Below are 23,363 nucleotides of genomic sequence, written 5' to 3' on the forward strand. Positions count from 1 at the left end.
TTGTGAATCCGAATATAGCAACCAATGTTTTCACCTAGAGCAATAATCAAAAGTACAGGTTTTGTCTGGAATTCTCTCATAACGGAGACCTTTTCACATCGACTCTTGATAGATGAAATTCCGAAGACTTTTTCCAAATCAAAAAAGATAAGTATATCTTTTGTGTTCACCCAGTGTATTCCTCAGTCAAAAATGCCTAGGACATATATAAGGTCGGAGCAGGAGCGAAAGCCATGTTGTTCATCTTGCACGCGCTAACAGAGGGGCATTCAAAGAATAATCCCCCTCCCACAGTTATCATACTTCGATGCGTCTCCTTTTTTATATGATGGATTTACATTTTCTTCTTTCTTCAATAACTTTCTCTGATTTTTAGATACACGCACAGAATGTAGTCCACACAGTTTCGCAGGCATCTAATGATGACTACTACTAGTAACAACCCATTACAGCATGAAGCCGGCTCAGGCCAATACAGTAGCGCACGCTCCATCTCCACTCCGTTCTATTCGCAGCTTCACTTTTTACGATAAATAACAGTTCAGATAGGGATAAGACCTTTTATTAGACACTGAAAAAACAATAAAAAAATATTGGTTTTTCGATCATAGATACAGTGACAGTCATCAGCAGATATACAGGCCACAGTATATCTGCTGATGACTGTCACTGTATATGTGATCAAAATGTCCAGTGTATTTTTTTTTTTTTTTTTAGTATCTAATAAAAGGATTTATCCCTATTTGAACTGTTATTTAACATCATGGAAAGACTATGATCTTATGATCCTAGAAACTATGATTTTAGAAAATGCCTTCACTCTTTACTCCCTCCTACGAAATTCCAGTTTCCTTTAAATCCTCCCTTAGAACTTCTTGCCACTCCACTTGGGGACTACTTACTTTTCGCTTGGTCCCAAATGGATAGTAAAAAGGCACGATCTTCGGAAATCTCTTTTCCCTCAGCCATAAAACATGCCCTTGCCATCTCAACCTTTCTTTCAGCATAGCCCTAGAATGGCACCTAATGAGGTACCGTAACGATTATTTCTGCCTTTAACCATCCTATCATCTCTCAACACTCGGTCGTTCCTTAATTGGTCAACTCATGTTTTTTTTTTAACTAAATATTGGTATTTGGTTACATTCTCTGGCATTTTCTTACTATAAGTTCTTATTGGTGGAAATAAGTGTTCAGCTAGTTTCTTTAGCCCTTTTCTTACGCGAAGGCCATATTCTAAACTGATACATAGAAATAAATACATTTGTAACAAGACGAGTGAAGCTTTATTTAGAAAAAAAAATCGATCACAAAAGTTAAGCTAGATTATTTTGCAAAACCAAAGATATAATTTACTTTTGTTTACATCTCGACAGTGAAATTGTTGTTCACTGGGAGAAAAGGGATATCTCAAAATCGACTATTCAGGCCACAGATTTTCAAAGGGGACGTTATCAGCCGCAAGGCGTTTAGGACCCACTAGAAATCGACTTTGGAAGGAGATGGTAAGCAAATTTCATCTAAGAAATAGGCAGAGGGCCGACACTACGTAAACCCATGGCCCAACTACTCCGCTCAGAGAACCAACTCCTTTTATTGGTGTTAATTATAATCAAGTCACCAGTATTTTAATTTTTGTTCACTTCCAAATGCCAAACTTAATTAAAAAAAAAAAATAAATAATATCTAAACCAATTTGATAAAAGCAATTTCTATAGAAGAAATAGTAAAATAAAATAGATTAGAGAAACTAAAATTATTTCACAATTCACTTGAATAAAATGCTGCACACGTAAATACAACTCGTGACTCTTCAGATGTTTTAATGTATAGGGATTTGGACGCCAATTTTTTTTAGTAAGCCGAGCTTGGATAAGGAGAACAACGCAAAAACAAAGAGAACTATTAAAACAAAAGAAAGTTGAGAATCCCTAAACCCAAAACAGGGAAGAAAAAGCTGCCTTAGTAATTAACGTGTCGTCAAATGTGATCGCGAGGCCAATTATCATTACAAATAATTCAGTATTTGTTATTTTCGTTTCCAATACAGAAAAAATAAGGACTCCTTATTATTTTACGGGGAGAAGTAAATATAATGTTAGGTCCTTTTACTTATTAATAGTATTGGCATATAATAATAGATAATTATTTTGTGTAACACATACAGAGCTAAATTAAGATATTAAATTTAACATTTTTATATATAATATGTTTATATTAAATTTAAGCGGTATATAGTTATATTTAAATTTACAAATTGTAAAAGTATTTTTAACCAAAATACCCCATCTGTTTCAAAGCATAAATTGCCAAGAATCCATTTGCCTTAATGTGAACATGACATCGTCCTGCATTCGACAACAGGGGCGATAGTTTTCAAAAATACTTAGAAATTATTTAAAGTTTTATTGGGACAAGGATAGGACGCACGCGGAGGGGGGATGGGTGGGTTGGGGGCTAAAACCATCTCCTAAATCCTATTTTTTCAATTTCTTCGCAGTTTTTATCTTAATTTAGAAAAACTAACTACCCACCCCCCCCCCCCCAAAAAAAAAATCCTGCGTACGTGCCTGTTCTAAGGTGTCAAAAATTTTGCCAAATCAGTAGATGTTAAAAAGAATTTTGAAATTTGGGAATAAAAGGGTTTCACCCCTTCACCACCATACGAACGTAGCATCAGACATTTTCATTAGGTAATAAGAAGCAACATTCAACGCTTGAAGAATACAAACCATATTGATGGCTATCTATGTAAAATGGCAAAGACTGGAAAAAAACGAATAGGAAATAAGGGCTATTTCAAAGTGAAGTATAAAAAATAATCTGCTTGAAAAAAAATCAGCTTTTTTATTTTTAAGGAAGGTAAGATTTTAAAATTTTCGCCATCACTTTTGACGAAACAAAATAAAAGATTACTCTTCCAAGCATACAGTTTTTCGGCAGGTTAATATTTGATTGAATGATGTTAAGTGACCTAGCATTTGGAAATGAACAAATTTGACATCCAATGGGGTTTCATCCCACAGGGTTTCAGGACAGATAAACAACGAACATAAGAGGTAACAACTCAAAAGGAGGATGAAAAAACACAAGGTTTCTTTCAGTTACCGCACAAAACACAACACAAGCAACTTCATTTAGCATTCATTCTTATTTGTATAAAATACCAAACTCGTCGAGTCAAGACTAGGGATAGAACAGAAGAAGAAGTGGAGAGAGAGAAAGCAACATTACGTACCCAATGGATGGCCAGTAATTTAATATGCCCATAATTATTATTTCTACTAGAGTTAAAATAAGAAAAGATGGTTAAAGTGAACTTAAGAACATGAACTCCGACAAGAAATCTTTCATCAAAAGAAGAAGAAATATTCACTCAAACGACGGAACCCTCAAAATTGACCCGACAAGCTTAACATGCGATGATACAAAAATGACAGAATTATGAGAATTTGATTAACCTAACACTACTAAAACGGTCAACGCCTTGGTGCACCGAAACCTCCCCGGTCAGTGCCCCTTCCTCCCATTCGTCCTCCCCTATCGTCACGACGTGGACCTCTGTCTTCACCTTCTCGACGAGGACCTCGTTCATCATCTCTTCTCATTCCACGATTTTCACCATCACGCCCACGACCGCCGTAGGGCCCACCACTGCCTGAACGTTGTCCACCACGAGGAGGGCCTCTTTCGTCTCGCCTCTCAGTCCGCGACGAAAATGAACTCCGCTGGGTTTTCTCTTCCACGTTGAACTGATGACTTTTGTGGTAGATTGGCTAGAAGAGGTAAAACTTGTGATATTTACTCTTCGAGTTGACCCATGATACTCTAGTACGAACCATGTTTAAAATTGCTTTCACATACAAAGAAAAATAGGAAGCACATTCATTGGAATAAAAATAAAACGAAGTTTTGTCGGGCGAGTTCTTTTCATTAGATGAAAATTCAACAACTCGACTATGAATGAAAAAAGGGTTATGAGCCAAAAACGAACTGGAAAGTAGGAAGAAAAGCAACAAAACTCATTTTAGACGCTCTGACGCAAAGTGTATATCTTTTTATTACGAAATCAAAAATGTGGAAAAAATGAACCTATATTAAAAATTTACATTAAAATATGTTTTTAAATTTTATTAAAATATCAGCGATATTAAAAATTTATTTTTAAGACCTTACAAGTAAAGTCCCAAGATTGCAGGAGAGGAGATACCCTTCAGACTCGAAACAAAGTAACTATTTGAGCTCAAAATACAAGATGTATATTGCTCGAAGCCAATTCTTGAGCCTTGATACTTTTTGTAGCCATTGTCTTCAAATGTTAACATAGCTTTGTCTTAAACTCATGGAATCTATTTTCTCAGAAATCTCTTCTATAAGCTTTTATTCTTTTCCAAACATTCTTTCTGGAAAGGAAAAGTACTAAAGAAAGGAAGAGACCAGAAGAAAATTAGAAAGGAATCGTAAAGATAGGTTTAAATTATAAATATCATTTGGGAGTTCAAATTAAAAACTCTTATTTCATTACCAACAAATTCTCCATCACTCGTCACATCTGATTTTCCTATTCTGAAAAAGGAAAACAAGGAGAACACATGTTTATTTATTTTTACGTGTTAATTCAAAAACTATATGCTCACAACTTTATTAGGCAAAATTAATGACGGAACCACAACCCTTGAATAGAGAGTGAGTCGAGAATTTTTGAGTCACGTATGTAGGGAGAGTTTTCGGGCCTCTATTTCTTCCTTTTCTCAACTTGTCTGAAATTTAAACGAATTTCCCCTTTCCTACCTTAGAATTCACATACTTTTGGGGGATGGACAAATGAATTCTGAAATTATGGAAAGACTGGTTGACATAAATACGGAAATCGTGCAATAAATACTATTAAGCTAGCGGACGGACATTCCAAGCATAAACTTAGGAATCCCAGTTGCCATCCAACCACGCTTCAACCTGAAGTTGAAAAAACCGTGTAGCGAGGCAATATTTTTAAGAAGATAAAGAGTAAGGGCATTGAAATAATAACAAAAAGCATTAAATTATATCCTGTATTGTATGATAGCGCTGCAAAGGTTTGAACCCCCCCCCCCCCCGAAATGTTTGTTTGACTCGTAAAAACATAACAAAAATGGATATAAACAAATTTTGTATGTTTTTTTTGTGTAACTTTGGCCGAAAACACTGGAGAAGCATTGTTGCCACCTTATGCGCGGACCGGCGTGGCAAGTCCAACTGAAAACCTACGGTTCCTTCTGATTCTATTAGCATATGTTGTATGCCCAATATAATCTCAAATATCTGCCCAATAGAATGTTCACAATATAATAGAGTTCCTTCAATTAAAGCTGAAATAATTGAAATAGAATACTCATTCTTATGTAAAGGATCGAATTTTTTTTTTATAGCAAAATATCTTTAATACCAAATGTATGTGGTTTGTGTTAGATAAGTATACTTCGCTTTCCATCTAGAATGGATTAGCTGCCCCATCCCTCTCCTGGCCCATAACAAAATCCCCCTCAGTGCGAATTATCAAGTGATTTTGGTTTCGCCCCGCGAATTCATTTTCTCAAGCAATTTTTTATCCTGCTCTGTCAAAACTTAACTCTAGGGGATTTACTTGAGTAATAATGCTAAAAGTCTCTGAAGTGCTTTAAGATTAACATCTAAAATTTGAGTTAAATAGCCGAGTGGTTATCACTTCAGACTTAAAATCCTAAGACCAGGGGTTTGAGACCGGCGTCACTGGTTATTTGGTTTGCAACGGAGGTCAATGGTGTGACTATTTGGTTTGGAACGGAGTCAATGGTCTGACTATTTGGTTTGGAACGGAGTCAATGGTCTGACTATTTGGTTTGGAACGGAGTCAATGGTCTGACTCTGTAACCTCAGCCAGAGTCAACTCAGCTGTAAATGGGTACTTGAAGAAATCTGAGGGGAAAACAAGGGAAGCGTCGGATGATTTGCCCCCAACCCCATATTGCACTCCCGGCCAAAGGCAGGAGATCGGTACCTGTGCAACGCAGACCAAAAAGTGAAAAAAAAAAGTATAATAGAGGTAGCTGACTAAAATTTGGAACCTGAACTTACTCTTTTGTTTAGTACTTGTTGGACGATTTCGGCCGTCTCAAAAGCAACAAATCCATAGTTGGCTGCACTGCGTGTTGAAGAATTGATTTTCACAGCAACCACTTTCGCAATGGTTCCAAAACATTCCTGATTAAAGGGTAAAAATAAAATCAGTACCAAACTAAAACTTCAAATAGAGAAGCAATACTAGGAAAAAGTTAAACTTAATTGAGCTTGTTCGGATTTTATTTTTAAAGCAAAATCGGGAATGGAGACTTGACAAAATAGCATGAACCTAGATCCACAAATAAATATTAGCTATTTGTCCTATCTGAATCTCAGTAATTCTGAACCGTTCCAGAAACCAAGATAAACTAAGTAGTAAAGAGCATAAACACCTTTGAAGTAGTACGACCCCCCCCCCCCAAAAAAATAAATAATCCCCATATGTAAAATTGAGCAGCCCAAGAGAAAGTATGACAAACAAAAATTACAAAAAAAGCGATTTTGGGATATCCTATCTATATTCCAGAATACAGGTAGAATATTCTATAGGTTCTATTTTTATATTTCTTTTAATTCCTTTTTTTTCGTGTTTTTATGGTTGGTGGTTAAAGTTTTATAGCAGGGTAAAATAAAGATTTAAGAAAATAATTTGGTAACTTATTTGAACATATGAGTTTTATCCATTTTAACTTCGCTTGATTTCGACTCCATGTTATTAATTAAAAAAAAAAAAAAAGTACTTCAAACAGAAAAACCTTCTGACGTACGCCTAGTGGACGCGAACTTAATTGTAAGGGTATCTATAGTACAGATGTCGACACTAGACCAAGTAAACAGGAAGTAACTACTCGTTATTCTTCCAGCCTGTATGCTCTTCTATCATAGTGCAGCCTTTCTACAGTTGCCACTAATTCAAGGCTTTGAAATTATTTTCTTTAAAAGCGGAGTCCTTTTGACGTTACCATCAAATTTCTATTGACGTTACCAGATCAAACGATATGTTTCACAGCTATCATTATTTATTATTCACCCACACTACACAATAGCGTAATACGTTGAATAATGCACATACACGCACACACAAACAAACGAAAAAGAGGAAACAAAAAACAAACAAAAAAGAGGAGGAAAGAAAAAACAACTAACAACTTAAAAAAAAAAAACTGGCAAGGCAATGGTAGGGAGCAACACGGACACAAGCTCTGGTTGAAAGTTATCTGTGCTATTTCCAGTTTTACTATAAAATCAGAAACTAGAAACTTTCTAATAAAAACCAGTTTTTGCCTAAGGGGGAAGAAACAATACAAATTAACGAAATCTGTAATAACTTATCTAGTTTCTTTTTTTCTCAAGAATGGAATAAATTCCAGAAGCCAAAACAACAGAATGATGACAGAATGTAGAATAAAGCTACGGTAACGCACGTCTGTTCGGTTATTCACTATTAGTAACAATCTTAGCGTATCCCAACTGGGTTTTCATATTTACATCTGAGAATCTGGACTGCCATAAGAAGACCGTAAAATCTACAAGATTTGATGATCGAAAACTTTGAAATCTACTAGAGGAGAAAATACCTTCAAATCTGATTCCAAAATATTTGGTGGTATGTTGCCAACAAAAACTTGATGAGAGTCTTGGAAATTCCAGTCCCTTCCACCAGGTTTCATTTGTCCCATGCGCTTGTTATCCCTGTCATCAAGACGGCCACCAACTGCAAACAAAACAGTGATTGAATTTAACGCTAGAGCTCTAACCAAACATCTAGCCATTTTCAAATCACTTTCATTGATCTTAGCTCTTTTATTTATTCCTTTATATAAAGAAAGTATTTTTAAGCTAAGAATAATTTAAAATACAGGGGCAACAATTCACAGAAATGTAGGCTTGGAGAGAAATATTTTTTTTAAATATGAAGATTTGAAAACATAAAATTTTGGGGGAAGGGGGTATTTTTTTTATTTTTTATTTTTTAATGAAATGAACAAAAAGCAAACAAATTTTCGTAATCTAAGATGGAAGGGGAACGAATCCCCCCGCCACCCCTTATTAGCACCTCTGCTAAAAGGATGTTATATTTTTTTCAAACAAAACAGCAGCCTAGAGCTTTGTTGATCTAGACGAAAACAAAAACTAGCATTGTTCCTTTCTTAAAACTTATAATTTTTATTTTATTGGTTTACAAGCAACAGCGAAATCATGATCCAGCTATTACCAACATAAAGGACCAGAAAATCCCTTTTCTAGCTTTTAAAGGATGAAAATAGCGTCCAATTGAACAAATTTTAAATAGGATTAGTGGACGCTCTTCTTTTTTTTCCGGGACGAAACTACAGGACAATGCCAGCACTCTGGGCAGAATCATGGTTGCAGCAACCTAGTAAGAGGCGAATCACAGCCCATAGTAACCAAAAGTTGAAAAACACTTTTTGAAAAAAAAACGCCGTATGAGAAAAAAATTGACATCCAATCCTGATTCAGATATGTTAACTATTATTTCGGTTAATACTAAAATCAAAGTTTATAACAAAAAAAATTTATGGCGACTTTCAAGAAAATCCGGAAACCCCTCGAAAATTGCGTCGGATTGAAACAAAGAAGTGCACCATTGTAATCAGTATGGTCAAAAACCTTTTATAGGAGTGGATATAGAGACATATACAGAACAATTTCATTAAGTGAGCCATGAAAATAGAAATTACAACTTTGAAAAAACACTCACAAAACCAAATGAAAGTTGGCGCGCTCAAACAAAGATATACAAAACTTCCTGCCAGAAACTGTCTAAGATACTTAAAAATTCTTTCTTTAAGAGTCGAAAGCACTTTTCGACTGGTTTTTAATCTGGTTATCCACCAATGGTTTTTCTTCCCGAGAAATTACCCAGTCTGTTTCAGGAGACTTTTCGTTAAATATTACAAAAAAGCAAAATTTGCAAATAAATCTTTTACAAATCTCCTTAACTCTAACTGAATTTTTATACTTAGGGCAAGGCCGTATTGAGGAGGAAAGGGGTTAAAGGGTTGCAAAAGTGCACATGAACAAATTTTTAACGCGTCTTTTAAAGTTTTTTCGGTACCCCCCCCCCCCCCCGAAAAATAATTCGTAGAAGCACCATTGATTTAGAGATACCGAATATAGAAGAAAACAGTAAACTGATGTAATGCTCATTATCGCAAGGTACTACTGAAGCCAATAGCTTTATACATTTGATATTTTTTCAATATTAGAAAAATGGAAAAAGCAAAACTTTATCTAATCGTTTTAATTACTTAATATGTTGAACATGGTGAACTAAGGGGAAATGAATCAAATTTCGGAAGCGGCCGACTTTGGACAAAACAGCGACCCTTGCTGACGGCAGCTAGAATTCACTTCAAGCAGAATTGGTGAAACACACCACAACTCTGCTTTGGGCAATTCTACGATGTTTTGTAACATTCTCAGAAGTGGAAGCTACATTATTTTGTCAAATATTCCCGAATTAAAGAGAGGTTTAATTTCTTAAAAGTAATAAGAAGTGAAAATTATACCCTTTGTTGTGCATATTAGTTGAAACAAATGAAATGAATTTGGTGAAGTGAAATGAAATAAATTTAATTAAATCTGACCATAACATAATACAAATAGGCTTCCCAAAAAAGCTGATTGTGAATAGGTATTTAGCTATTATCTAGTCCCTTTCGCTAGTAAGCTGCAAATTGAACACCTTTCTTTTAATATTACTAAAGAGAAGATAAACAAGAGAAAAACTTACTTCCATTCATATTTCTATACTCAAGATCATCATTTGAAGTTCTGCTTGACGGCCTCTCCCATAGCTCTTTATCAGATCTTCCCTCTTTATCCCTATATCCACGAGTAGGCCGTACTCCGCGTGCAGCTCTTTGGGGCTGAGGGGGCATTGATGCTATATCTGTTGCTGGGGGAGAATCAACAGTTAGAGGGGCAACCTGAAAATAGAAAAGGTATGGTTGATTTCAAATTCGAAGTTCGAACTTTGTTTGAGCTGTTAACGAACCAAGTCGGCTATGTTCATATTTACTTTATTTTTTGATCTAAGGGTCAAACCATACCACTGATTCATTATTTTCACTAACTCACTCATAGTTAAGACTTATAGAATTTATAGTTGTTATTTATTCTGATATTTATATTTGGTTGTCCAATGGTTTGGTTGCTATTGAGCTGTTCATACACCAATCTTAGCTTCTTTTTTTTATCTTAGGGTCAAACCATATCACTAACTCATACTTTTAACCCTACCCCCTAACTGACTCATAGCTAAGATTTTAATATATATATATATACATATATATATATATATATATATATATATAAATAAATATATATATATATATAAATATATATATATTATTTATTTTGTTGTTCACATTTCGTTGTCCATTCGTTAGGTCGCTATTGAGCTGTTACACAGACCAAATCTTTGTTTTTAGATCTTTGGGTCAAACCATATCACTCAGTCGCAACTTCAACCTCGCACTAATTGACTCATAGACAAAAGATAGCTAAATACAATTTATAGATGTTACTTATTTTGTTGTTGACATTTGGTTGTTTGAGCTATTCACAAACAAAATTGGCTAACTAAAATTTCACTTTGATTTAAGATCTAAGGCGCATTTGGTTATTATATTGTTTTGTTTATTTGAGCTGTTCACAAACCAAATCAGTTGCCTTCAATTTAACTTGGTTTTTAGATCCAACAATGCCACTGACACATAGCACATGAGCTCACACTACCCCACTGATCGTTAACACTTCAACTTATAAAGTTGTTTATTTTGCTGCGGATTGCCCAAAACCTTGGTTAACTAAGTTCTTGTTATGGAATTCATATTTGTGTTCAAAAGTTAAAAGCCATGAAAAGGCCTAAGCAACTGGGATAAAAAAAATGAAAAGAAATGATGACGAAAATAGAAGAAACTGAAGGAAATTGGGATGAAAATGAAAAGAAGAAATGATGATGGAAATGAAGGAATTGAAGGAAACTGGTTTGCAATTACAAGGACGAAATCGAGCTTTGCGAAGTTTCTCGATATTAGAAAACTGAAATAGCACCATTTAGATCTGTTGATCACTAAATACATCACGAAAGGAAAGAAGAACTGCTAACTATAAGATATTACAAAATGATAAAAAAACAAAATTCAGTAAGAACGTAATTCCCCCCAAAAAAACAACATAATAATATAACGACCAAACTGTAAAAAAAACTTCCCAAGACAAAGTTCTACTTTTCATGCTGAATTTTGGTATTTTGTCTATTGCGGTACGATGATTAATTAGTTTTCAAGTTGCGTAAGTGCTGGAACTAGTTCTTAGCATGTATTCGGATCTGGCGAAAATTTTTACTAAAGAGATTTGAAGTGACGTTATCTCGAAAAGGCTTACCTGATTGACCGAAGAGAAAGGTGGCGGTGCCGTTGGTGGTAGTCCATGGTGAGCGCCACTTTTGAACAAATTAGCAAATGTTTTTGGTTCATTTGTCGAAGCTGCTTCCACTGGAAATAAATGCTAAAATTAATTTTGAACATTTGATTGCTTCAAAGGAATTAAAACTGGAATATTCAAGAGGAAAGGTGGTATAAACATAAAGTCTTCCATAAACAGTTTTACAGACAATCAAGTTTAAAATGAGCTTCAATCAAGCATAGTCCGTCATCAAAGACGATGCAAATGTACAGGATGTAAGGCAAACAACTGCCTATGTTTGTCGTGGTTCTCGTATGCTTTGTTTAGCATTATTGTGAAAGCCAAATGTATCCATCATTGCTTTCTCCAAATTAGCATGCAACCCATGAAGCACTGAACATATCAGCATCAATATATATTAGAAGCCAAATGTATCGATCATTGCTTTCTCCAAATTCACAAGCAACCCATGAAGCACTGAACATATCATCATCAATATATAATAGAAGCCAAACGTATCGATAATTACTTTCTCCAAATTAACATGCAACCCATGAAGCACTGAACATATTAGCATCAATATATAATAGATAGATATATTTCTGACAAAAGCCCCATGGGCCATGGATACTACAAATACAACAAAACCCATAAACATAATAAGTTCAAACACTTTTGAAAATAATACTAAGATAGAAAACCCTCCCTATGTCTCATCCGCACACTCACAAAATTTTCCAAATGTTTAATATCCACTTTGCAACTACTTCCAATTATATTTTATAAACAACTTGTATGCATGATATCCCTCCCAAAAATTTCCCTTTTAAGTATCTTCAGTTCTTCACAATCACACATAAAATGTTCTAAATTTTCAGACTCCCCGTCCATCGGACAAGTGAAGGGACCACTCCGTACCTTAACCCTCCCTAAATACTTTCTTCTCCCCCTAAATGGCATAAAATTTCCCCTTAGTGATAAAACCCATTTTAAAGTATCATTTTGGAGCTCAAATTTTAAATATATTTCTTCTCCCTACTATGCGTACTAACCGTTTATTTCTTAAGCTAAAGAGACCCAGTTCGCACTTTATAACAATGCTATGAAACTTGTTATCTAACCCTATTAATCTTTTAAATAATGAAACTGTATCCTCTCCATTTCCATCCCCTTTCGTGTCCCCATACCTCTGCCCCATAATGTATAGCAGGTTCTATTCTACTTGCAAAAATAAAATTTTGTAGCTTGAGCTACGTTTCTTGTCCACTTACCATTTGAAACAAGTCTACAACCTAGGTAACCTTCTCCTTCACTACCTTTATAACTCTCCTCCCGTAACTAAAATTTTCTTCACATGTCTTCACTTCTCTTGCAAAAACAATTACTGCTGAATTCTCTAGATTTAAAACCAGTCTCTTTTCCTTAAAATACTTTTCTACAATCTTTAATGCATGTTATAGATTCTCTCTACTATTTGCCAATAAAGCTATACCATCGGAGTACAAAAGAGCGGACATTTTTTAATCAAATAATTGCAATTCACTTACTTTCCTTTTCCTTAAATAGCTTTCGATGTCATTTATATAAAACGAAAATAACTTCGGTGACAAAGTACAACCTTGTCTTACCCCTAGCCTGCTAAATATTTCCCTCGATCTTTCCTTACCAACCCACACAACAAACTTTACCGTCAAATACATTTGTATTAAAATTCGCACAAAGTGACGCAGCAATCCCAAATTAATCAAACAATGCATAAGAATTTCCCTATTTACACTATCGAAAGCACCTAAGTCCAAAAAGGTCATAAACAACTTACCCTCTTTTTTCCTGTTTCGATTTCCTGATTAGACTGGTTAAAATAAAAATTTGATCTGTAGTACTATAATTTTCGCGAGATCCTGCTTGTATTTTTCTAGCCACTTATCTAAACTATTCCCCAAAACTTTTGCGAAAAGCTTGCTAACACGATTGCCCAAACTGACAATACGGTTTACCTTAGATCCATACTATCCCCTTTTTTATATAACGGTATGGTGACAGATGTATTCCGTTAATCTGGCCATTGAGGGTTGTTGATAATTGACAAAAAATGTTATAGCGATGATTTGGATGACTCACACTTTTGCCCATTTCCATATTTGCATTGGGATTCCGTCTAAACCAGAAGCTGAATTTCCTTTCATTTTTTTCGTGGTCTTAACTATTTCATCCTTGGTGACAGATTTTAACAATTCGTAGTCCTCTTCCTTCATCGGTCTCTATAAGTTCTTCCTCAAATATACATATACACATATGTATATATATATATATATATATATATATATATATATATATATATATATATATATATATATATATATATATATACGGAGGGTTCCGGTTCGGGAACCCTCCGTGGTTCCGGAACCGGCATCTAATATCGCGATTCGGCCTCCCTGATTTACGGGAAAAAGTGACTTTGCTTGCAGGAAAGCTGTCGTTATCTGCAGGTCTTACAGCGCACCATAATTTACGTCGTTTTATGCAAATAATTGTTAAGTGTGCGAGTTTACTTTTTCTTTTTTTTTTTTTTTCTTGATGTACTCCACTTCTTTTTTATAGTGGGTAATAAATAAATTATTAAACATTTTACAGCTTTTCTGCTCTCCAAAATTTATGTTATGTCACTTTAAATCTTTAGAATTACCATGACTGATATACCAAGAAAACCAAAAATAAATGCAAAATCCTTACATAGGGATAGATGGTCCAATGTCTTTCTATTAGCCCTAAAACTTAAAAGAACAAAAAACTTTAAGTTATGCTCAGTAAATATATAAACTTAGCTCAGTTTTTTTTTATATATTTACATATTTCAAAATAAGGTTTTCTTGACTAACTCTTGGCATTCGTCGAAGTAATATATATATATATATATATATATATATATATATATATAAAATAAGTGAACTCAATTCTTCGAAGTTGAATACAGTTTGTTAAGTCAGAAGATCAAAGTTATAAAAGAATAGCTTTTCTATAATTTTCAGGTTTTTTTTTCCTTTTTTGAAGTAATCTGGTTTCTGACGATACTACCTGACAATTTTTGCACATTAATTTCTATTTCATATCATCTATAGTTTATCATGTCAAATTTTTTTTTCCTTCTTCTCTATTTATCGGCTTTAAACGTGTTTTTTTTTTTTTACAGTGAATTTCGAATTCGACTCCCTGAACTTGTGACAGTCCATTTTTAAAAATAAAATCTTATCGTTCGAAAATCTTTTTATTTCCTGGGAGAACTTTATGCTTCAATTACATAAGACATTTTTCGGTGAAGATACAGGGTTGGTCCTCTACATAATGAAACATGCTAAGAAAACAATTATTACTTGATAATATGGAAAATAATCCCAGCTAACATATTTGGCAGGGGGAGAATCTTTTTCTTCACTTCTTTCCTTCTTTTTCCAGTTTTTCTATCACATTTTAAAATATTTGTGTCCATTCTCTAAGTCTTGAAAATCGTTTATAAACAAACGCCCAAGCGCCATTTAACAAATCTAACATAGCCTAACCTAAATTATCAGTATTTGCCTATAATATGTTTTTGGTACAAGACATTAATGGATTTCTAACTAGGAATATGATAATTTGAAAATAGAAAATGGAGTAGAATTCATTTTTACCTTTAAGAATTTTCTTTTTAAAAAATTGTACAACAATGAAAGAAGTGAAGATAAAGCTTCCCCCTGTAAAATATGTTACCTAGGATTGTTCTGCATATTATGAAGCAAGAATTGTTTTCGTAACAGGTTTATGTAGAGGACCAACCCTGCATCTTAACCCATTTTTCTGCTCTTCTTTCTTTTGTTTCAAAGAATGAAGGATCAGACACAAAAAGTCGGGGTTCGCGTCATCCCTCCACCACCCAAAAACAAGTGATTGAAGTAATACATAACAAACTTTAATATCGAAGGTATCCGAAATTTCAGAATTGGTTCCGAAATTTCACAGGAAAATATAATTAAGTATACTTTAAGAGTCTGGCCGTCAAACTTGTATAATAAAAAGATGGATTTGAATATTTGTTATAATTTGCTGGGTTTCTTTTTGCTTGGTTATATCAAAAGTAATTTATTTTGTGAACGGGTATTGTGTGCATTTTTAACGTGTAGTCTAAACACAATGAAGTTCAAAAAAAGTGAAAAAAAAGGGAATTATGCGGAGAACCTAACGTTCTTTAATGGAAATTTAGTTTTACTCCCATTACCATCAGTAAACAATTTATGTATGTATACGTCTTTATAAGTTTGTGCAAAGCAATTGTGCGTAGCTTTGCATCCCTTTCGCTTTATTTTTCTCACACTCCTCTTAGTGCATTATTCTTATATACAGAGTAAAAAAAAATTAGCACCATCATATATAAATATGTATTTGTATAATTAATGTAGATGGCAAAGGAAAGGCACACTAATAGTAATTAAGCTACAAGGGGGCGCTAAACTCAAACACGGTGTTTTTTACGTATCTTCAATTCTTGACCGACAGGAAGGGCATTACTGCACATTTTAAAATATTAACATATAAAAGAGAGCAAAAATCCACCACGGATGGTCTTGATTAGCCAGAATGTATGACAAGGTTTTCTATAACTATGCTATATGTTTTAAATATTATCTGTGTTCTAAATTAAATGGCAGAATTTTACGCGCTTGAGTTATATATCTTTGGGTGCTTTCCACGACGCCGAACTTTAAGAAATTACGTCTCGCCCACTAGAACACATACGTTCCGCGTTTATAGAATCATTTCCGATTTTAGGCGGCAGTAGAATTAAAAATGGGCGGAACATCATAAGTCTTAGCCGAATAGAAAATTGATGGAATCCCATAATTAATAAAGTCTACTTCTCTTTTTACTGCAAAGTCCTTGCCCTGGACTATTGTCATATTAACATATTGTTACCTGTGTTTTGGATGGTCAAATTACACCCCAAAATAGGACATTATACGTCCAGACCGTATTTAATGATGAATAAACACAGAAAGTCAAGAAGCCTTATCTCTTTAATCTATTTTTTATCACTGCTCTATGTGGGATGTACCCTTTGGTTATATATCGTATCAGTCATGAAAGGCATACCTTCCGGTTGTATCTCTGTCTCAGACTGTTGGGTAGCAGAATCTGCAGCCCAGCTACCAATGGCCTCTGGACCAGTTTCTGTTTCGATTGATATAAACTTGGGCTCTTCAGGTGGCAACTGCTGGACCGGTGCAACTTGAGGTGAAATTATTGGTGTCACCACCTTTTGGGGAATGACGTCGGGTGTAGGCTGTCTTTGATATATGGGCTGAGCAGGTTCTGGGACTATTGGGATTTCAACAGGGGAAATAATGGTAGCATGTCCGTTAACAATAGGAGGAGCCAGCTCGGTTTCAACAATAGGATTCGGTTGAGGTTTTGTCTGAAAAATATCGTACAATAAACAATTAATATAAAACAGCTTACGTATATATAAATACTAGCTTCAATTACTAAAAGCTAACACGGGTATGTGATTATACAGGATACAAAGAAATATCAATCATTAAATCCACAGGTTAGATTTACGAGTAATCCAGTACACAGAAATCATAGCTTCTCCCATCGTAGTAGAATTTGCTTGAAATCGAGTGTACTGACATTCCATCTACTTTCAATGAGAATGGGAAATTTAGTAGTTGGATCGATAGAAGATATTTAACATTAGAAGATTACTATCAATACTGAAAATTTAACGTCGACTGACTTCATTAAACAATGAAAAATTTCAAAAACTGGTGTTATTAATGGGCAATGGTATAGGATTAAAATTTTCCACTATGAGTGATAGAACCTGCATAAAATAGGGCTAGGTTAGCTTGGCAAAATCTTGGCAGGTTAAGTGAGCTACTTGAGTCTAAGACGATAAGTCTACTGGTTTCTAGTAGAGTATTTAATTTACAACTTATATTGTCAAAGAGAATGGATGAGACACTGAAACTCAGACTGCAGGTACGTCTATCCGAATTTCATGGTAAATTTGTGCCGTTATATTTTCAAATAAATCCGATTAGATCGATTTAAACTAACCTTGAACTAAGTAGCGAAGGAAGAACCCGAATTGAATTTAAAACCCCTCCTTTTAATATTCTCAATCTTAGACGTTTGATTTTTAGTGAAACATAAAGCATATCTCACTGTTTTATCTTCTGGACCAAGAACAAGATATATAATCAATACTTCGCGAATACTCATAAGTATCCCCTGAAGGTAACAAAGGACGCGATAAAATTCTTTGTAATTTCTAGTAAAGCATATTACAAGAAATCGACATTGGATAAGCATCTTGAAAACTATGCCAATTACTGTACTTTAAACATTCCTTTTACCTGCATACTAAAGATATCCGGTGAGGGTTGATCTATGGGAGAATTTCTCTCTTCTTCATCTTCACGTCCAGAGTCACTAGCATCCTCATTATTGAAAACCTCATCCTATAATTAAAGAAAAAAAAAACCTTGTTATCAAAGGTCCTCAATGGACATTAATACCTAAAAGGGGGGTTATTTTAACATTGAGGGTTATTTTCACTACCGTTCAGTTATTTAGAAACTGAATTATCCAAAAAAAGAGAATCCAAAAAACAGTAATACAATTAAACAACAATAGAGTTAGGAAAAAAAAAATCTTGAATTCATAAGTTTGTTTTTGTAAACTTTGCATCACATATAAAACAGAAGTGATCAATTATAATGTCTATAGAATGAGAAGGAAAAGGGCTTAGTCTCTCCCATGATGTTGAACGAACTCAACTTAGTCAAGTCTGATGTCAGCCGTTTTAATACAAAGACAAGTATCTGAATTTTGAAAAAATGTTTGAGATTAAAATGTTTAAGAAGCAGGGAAATCATTTCTATATTCTAAAGCCATTCTAATGGTTCCAAGATTAGTACAAAAAAAAATTACTTTTCTAGCTTCATTGGTTTAGCTGTTTTTCTTTAAAGACTCACAGAAGAACAAAATAAAAATACAGACACGTACATACAAATAATTAACTTTAAATATACTGAATAATAGATATAAAATAATCAATCACGGAACACAGTTAAACAAGCCCTCCCCGTTTATTTATTGTATGAAGTTCCCACTTACTTCAAAATTTCGTAGACCTCCTCCTGCCCCATTCAGGAATGTCCTGTTTTTTGCTAGGCCTTAGCCTGAACGCCGAACGTCCTGCTTTTAGTTAGGCCTCAGCCTGAACGCCAAAATACACAGTTTTGGCAGTCTATTACCGACAAAATCCCACATAACAATTTTCACCTCTATTTCGTTTTAGTACATCTAGTTTCTTTTGCTTAATATTCAAAAAGCGTTATTCATATATCTTGTTCCTTACAGAGTAAAGCGATATATTCAAAGCTTAAGGGATGAGCTCATATAGACAAGGCAAGTAAACGCAAAACAAACGAGAAGATAAAAACAGAGATTTTTAGCCATAGGAAGCATGCACAGGATCTAGAAGGCCAAGGCAATGCGCTTATGGTCAATCAGCTTCTTAACACGGATTTCAAAAAGTTTGTATAAACATTCTTTTAGAATATTTTAGAATTATTTTACACCGTATCATATTAGAAATTAATGGTGATGAAGTACTCTGCGTAACTTACATAAAAAAAGAAGCAAACAAACAGCTATTTGACAAAAATTTCGATGGAAGGTTGAATTGATCCCCACCTCGCCTTGCCTGACTCCTGCCAACTTGACACGGACACCAAGTCTTGAGCAGCTGTGAGGGGTTTTACTCCCTACTGGATTAGCATAATTAGAAAAGTTACTTTTGAAGGATTGTAAGTATTCACACCAGAGGAGAGTAGAGCAGAAACATTTATTCTCAATTTCGAATGCCTTCCAAAAAATCCGGGAACACTAACTCCCATCTGTTGACGACCCTGGGTTAAAAATAACATCAACTTAAACAGAATAGCAAATTGCAATAAGTCACAATTTTGATCTCTTTTTATATGACAAATTTCATAGTACAAGGCCGCTAAAAATCTTAGGTCTGGTATCCCACTAGCAAACTCTTTACCCAGGTTTTATCCTTAGAACTATGTCAGTTAAACTTCCCTTTATTAGAACCAAGGGCATAACCTCCTTTTGAAAACCGTTCCTAAGAACGGAGGTGCAGCTTCTTACAAATCTGTTCTTCAAGATCACAATATGGGGTGTCTCCTCGTATAGGTAATTAGACTCTATCGTACTCCTGAATGTCTGCCGTATTAACTTGGTGAAAAAAGGTACAAGTAGAGGTGGCTCATCGGAGGGAGGGAGGAAGTACCTGTAGAAACCAGCCATTGCCACCACATCAAGCCTTTCACTTACAGGTTAAAAAGCTACCCGATTGGTGCAACAGCTCGCCCTTGAGGCCCTATTTTGGACCCAGCTATAGGCCTTATGCATGACTTATAAAGAGGAATAATCATGCTGTATGCCAAAAGGTTCATAGATGAAAGAATCACACCCAGCGTTTTCACGCAGAAGGATCGGACGCGATCGAGAAGTGCACCCAAAAAAAGGCCTAAGGAGAAAGGAATTACCAAAACACAAAATTTTGCCAGGCATCTTTTGATAGGTTCACTCTTGATTATAAAGTCAGGATGTCAACACGATTTACCATACGCTATATACGACTTATTTTAGCTAGATACGTGAAAAATTGCTGGGCTGCACTACTTGACACATCTTAACGAACTCAGCTATCACTACAATAAAACTAATTTTTACCTGATATCTGAAAATGTCATTCCTAACGTAGTACTTGCGAGCAGCTTGGGTGGCTAACACGAATGTTTGCATAAATCTTCTCATAGGCATTCCATTGTTTGAAAGCTCCCCGATGACCTAGAAGAATATTAATTTGTAAATGTTTGAAACAAATAACTTTATAAGAAACAATCAAAAACTTGTTTTAATTTTTTAAATGGTGGAATTATTTTTTTGCGTTCTCTAATTTTCTTTCTATCGTTGTATTTCATTTTTTTTACTTTCTCGTAACGGTAAATTTGCCAAAGCCGCAAAAAAGAAGGCTGATCTTAACAAGGTTACATATTATTTTAAAGTAATAATAAGATTTTGGAGGTAGGAGCTGAGGACAGTAATGGCCCAAACATCAACCTTTTTAGAATTTAAAACAAAATAAACTCAGCATTTTCAGCCCCCCCCCCTAAAAGAAGTTCAGATCCCCCGCCCCCCGGAAAATATACATCTAATATGCATTCTGCGATTTTAAATTTGCTTATTTTGTTCTTTTTAAACTTCGAAATTGCATTTCTATGGATGATACGTTCAAACTCACAGATTTCAAGCCAGTTTCAAAACCTAAGTCATATTAGGTAAAAAAAAAGAAGTCACATTAACTAAAAAAAACGGCATATCTGTGGTTGGCAGAAGATATTAAAGATTGAATAACCGTATTTTTGTCAGCCATACCCCCCCCCCCCCAAAAAAAAATTTACTTTTCTTAAAAATCTATGTTAGCAGTGTTCATTCCTGCTTCCTTCCTGCTGCATTCTAAGATTTTAGATTTGCTTACCTTGTTCTTTTGAAACTTCCAGGATTACATTTCTAAGAAATAATATATTCAAACTCTCAAATATTAGGTAATTTCAAAACTCAAATCATATTAGGCAAATTTAACTAAAAAAACTGCATATCTAGTCGCAAACCATAACTGGGGTTGGCGGCGGAAATAGAAGGTTGAACCCAAGTTTTTTTTTGTACACCATACCCCCAAAAGAGGCGTTTCTTAAAAATCTATGTTTAGCAGTGCAATCATCCCTGGTTCCTTCAATGGCTCTTACTATGGCGTCAACATACCGAATCATCTTGAACGACTAGTCATTATCTCAATCTTATCATATTCGAGATCAACATTCCATTTTGTTTAATATTTACCGAGAGTGATATCACAGCTTGCGAAATTCCTTAGATTTTTTTAAATTCGCATAAAAAGAAATGCATCGATTGCGAAGCTTAACACAATATTTCAGGAACAAGTTGACAGAAGAGAGCATGCAGAAACAGGAGTTCACCTGGCTCCAAGAGCCTGCCGACGGCAAGGCTCTGGGATACGCCGTGGCACACTGTGGAGTGTCGTTGATAAGGCCATTAATCTTGAGGAATAATTTGTGAATTCTCTGTCTCCCTTGGACAAGATCTATACTAGGCTGACTCGGGTAGTAAGGGGAATATTGGAACTGGTTGATGTTTCCTTGAAAATTTTTGTTTTAAAGTTTTTTCTGTGAGTCTAATAAAAAAGTTTCATAATAAACGTCTAATTGAAAGTTTCAATTTCGTTGAAAGCATGTAATGCGCGTGTTGTGTTGAGAAGTGACGCTTGACTTAATGTTCTTGATCACCAGGATCACCAGCGTAGAGAGAACTAGTTCCCAGCACCGTCCATTTTCTCTAAATTTTTGCCCGACATAGCACCAGCAGTAGCATGGCTTGATTTATGACATAAGATAGGATTTTATGAATAAAAAAAAAACACATTCAACATCAAACACGGTAGATGCCTGCTGGTGTATTACTATATATCTACCGTTTTTTATCCACTCACATTTTGTTGTTAAAAAAAAAGCCATACAATTCCGTAAATAATTTTAAATTCATTAAACATCAGCAGAATACTTCCTTTATTTTTAATCCTGATTATTTAAAAATTTGAAAGGCAAAACTAGAAGCAGAAATAAAACCAGTAATGGATATTGCTTTCATTTCTCCCCTTCCCTTTCTTAAGCCCGTTTGATACCTTAAACAAATTTTTGGGAGCCTCAGAATCAGTTGACCATCTCAAAGACAAAGGGCCTATTAGTAAATTCTTCCATGGGATTTTCCCCCATTTGGAACTATTGAGAATCTGCCGCCTGACGACGAAATTTGGTTTAAAGACAATAAAATTTTACGCCCCCTGTGCAATCAAGAGGGGTACCCCCTCGGGGAACTCCCAAAGCTGCTCAAATTGCTCAAGTGATGTTTTTTTTTAGCAGTGTTTTTTACCGTTTTCCTAGCAGGTATGCTCCAAAAATTTTATAGACTGCCCTTACCTGAACTTAAAAAAGAAAATTTTGTTCCATTAAAAAAAAAGAAAAATCCCACTTATAGATATTCTACAAAAAAAAAAAAAAAATCACACTCGCACAAAATTACATCTAATAATGTAAGTTTCATTAAATCTGAACATCTCTATCTCCAGCAACAGAAAAAGTTAAATTGTTTTTCTAAGATTTCTGGAAAATAGACGTCAGCTTTTAGTTTTTGGTCGTTTATTCGGATCGCTTATCCAAGCTCTACAAGTTAAAGCACGACCGCCCAATCAATTCTTAAAAGTTTGGCTATACAACCTACAAACGTTTATAATGGACAAGACAGAGTGATCCTTCAAGGCAAGGTATCGAACCGCTTTTACGGGTTAAACCGGAATTTTACTGAATATTGCAGTCAAACACCCATAGACTTATTTCCTGAGTATAACCACAATTTTTTTTAAGTATTGCATACGAGAAACAGCACCACCGTTGATTAACACACCGTACCAAATAAAAATTGCTTTCAGTAAAGTGCAAATGATGTTCTAGTCTTTAGGAGCCTTAGAGGGTGCTAGCCCCACTCCTGTTTGTAGTAATTTCTGTTCGTTTTAAGTGACTTGATAACGCATTATAACTTCTATTCGTAGACCTCGTTTATTCATTGATAGTGATTTCTGTTTATTTTAAAATTGGGTTATTATTTGATTATATTTCTGCTTGTTCTTGGATTCGTGTAGCTCATTACTTTTCTTT

General features: G+C 34.7%; 1 protein-coding gene across 1 annotated transcript in view; it reads right to left on the bottom strand.

Moving 5' to 3' along the window:
• Positions 1–1,263: 1,263 nt before the first annotated feature.
• The window catches only part of LOC148951693 (ras GTPase-activating protein-binding protein 1-like), a 46,501-nt gene continuing 24,401 nt past the window's right edge, over positions 1,264–23,363 (bottom strand). The window contains exons 4-11 of the mRNA XM_089089251.1: positions 20,305–20,421; positions 17,910–18,014; positions 16,642–16,963; positions 11,494–11,603; positions 9,836–10,031; positions 7,656–7,792; positions 6,094–6,219; positions 1,264–3,776 (exon numbers count right to left, since the gene is read on the bottom strand). Of these exons, the coding sequence (XP_088945377.1) occupies positions 3,480–3,776; positions 6,094–6,219; positions 7,656–7,792; positions 9,836–10,031; positions 11,494–11,603; positions 16,642–16,963; positions 17,910–18,014; positions 20,305–20,421 (1,410 nt within the window). The 3' untranslated portion in view covers positions 1,264–3,479. The remainder of the gene's footprint in view (positions 3,777–6,093; positions 6,220–7,655; positions 7,793–9,835; positions 10,032–11,493; positions 11,604–16,641; positions 16,964–17,909; positions 18,015–20,304; positions 20,422–23,363) is intronic.

Source organism: Artemia sp. Qi Xiang Cuo, chromosome 5, assembly GCF_049724085.1.
Source record: "Artemia sp. Qi Xiang Cuo chromosome 5, ASM4972408v1, whole genome shotgun sequence".
NCBI lineage: Eukaryota > Metazoa > Arthropoda > Branchiopoda > Anostraca > Artemiidae > Artemia > Artemia sp. Qi Xiang Cuo.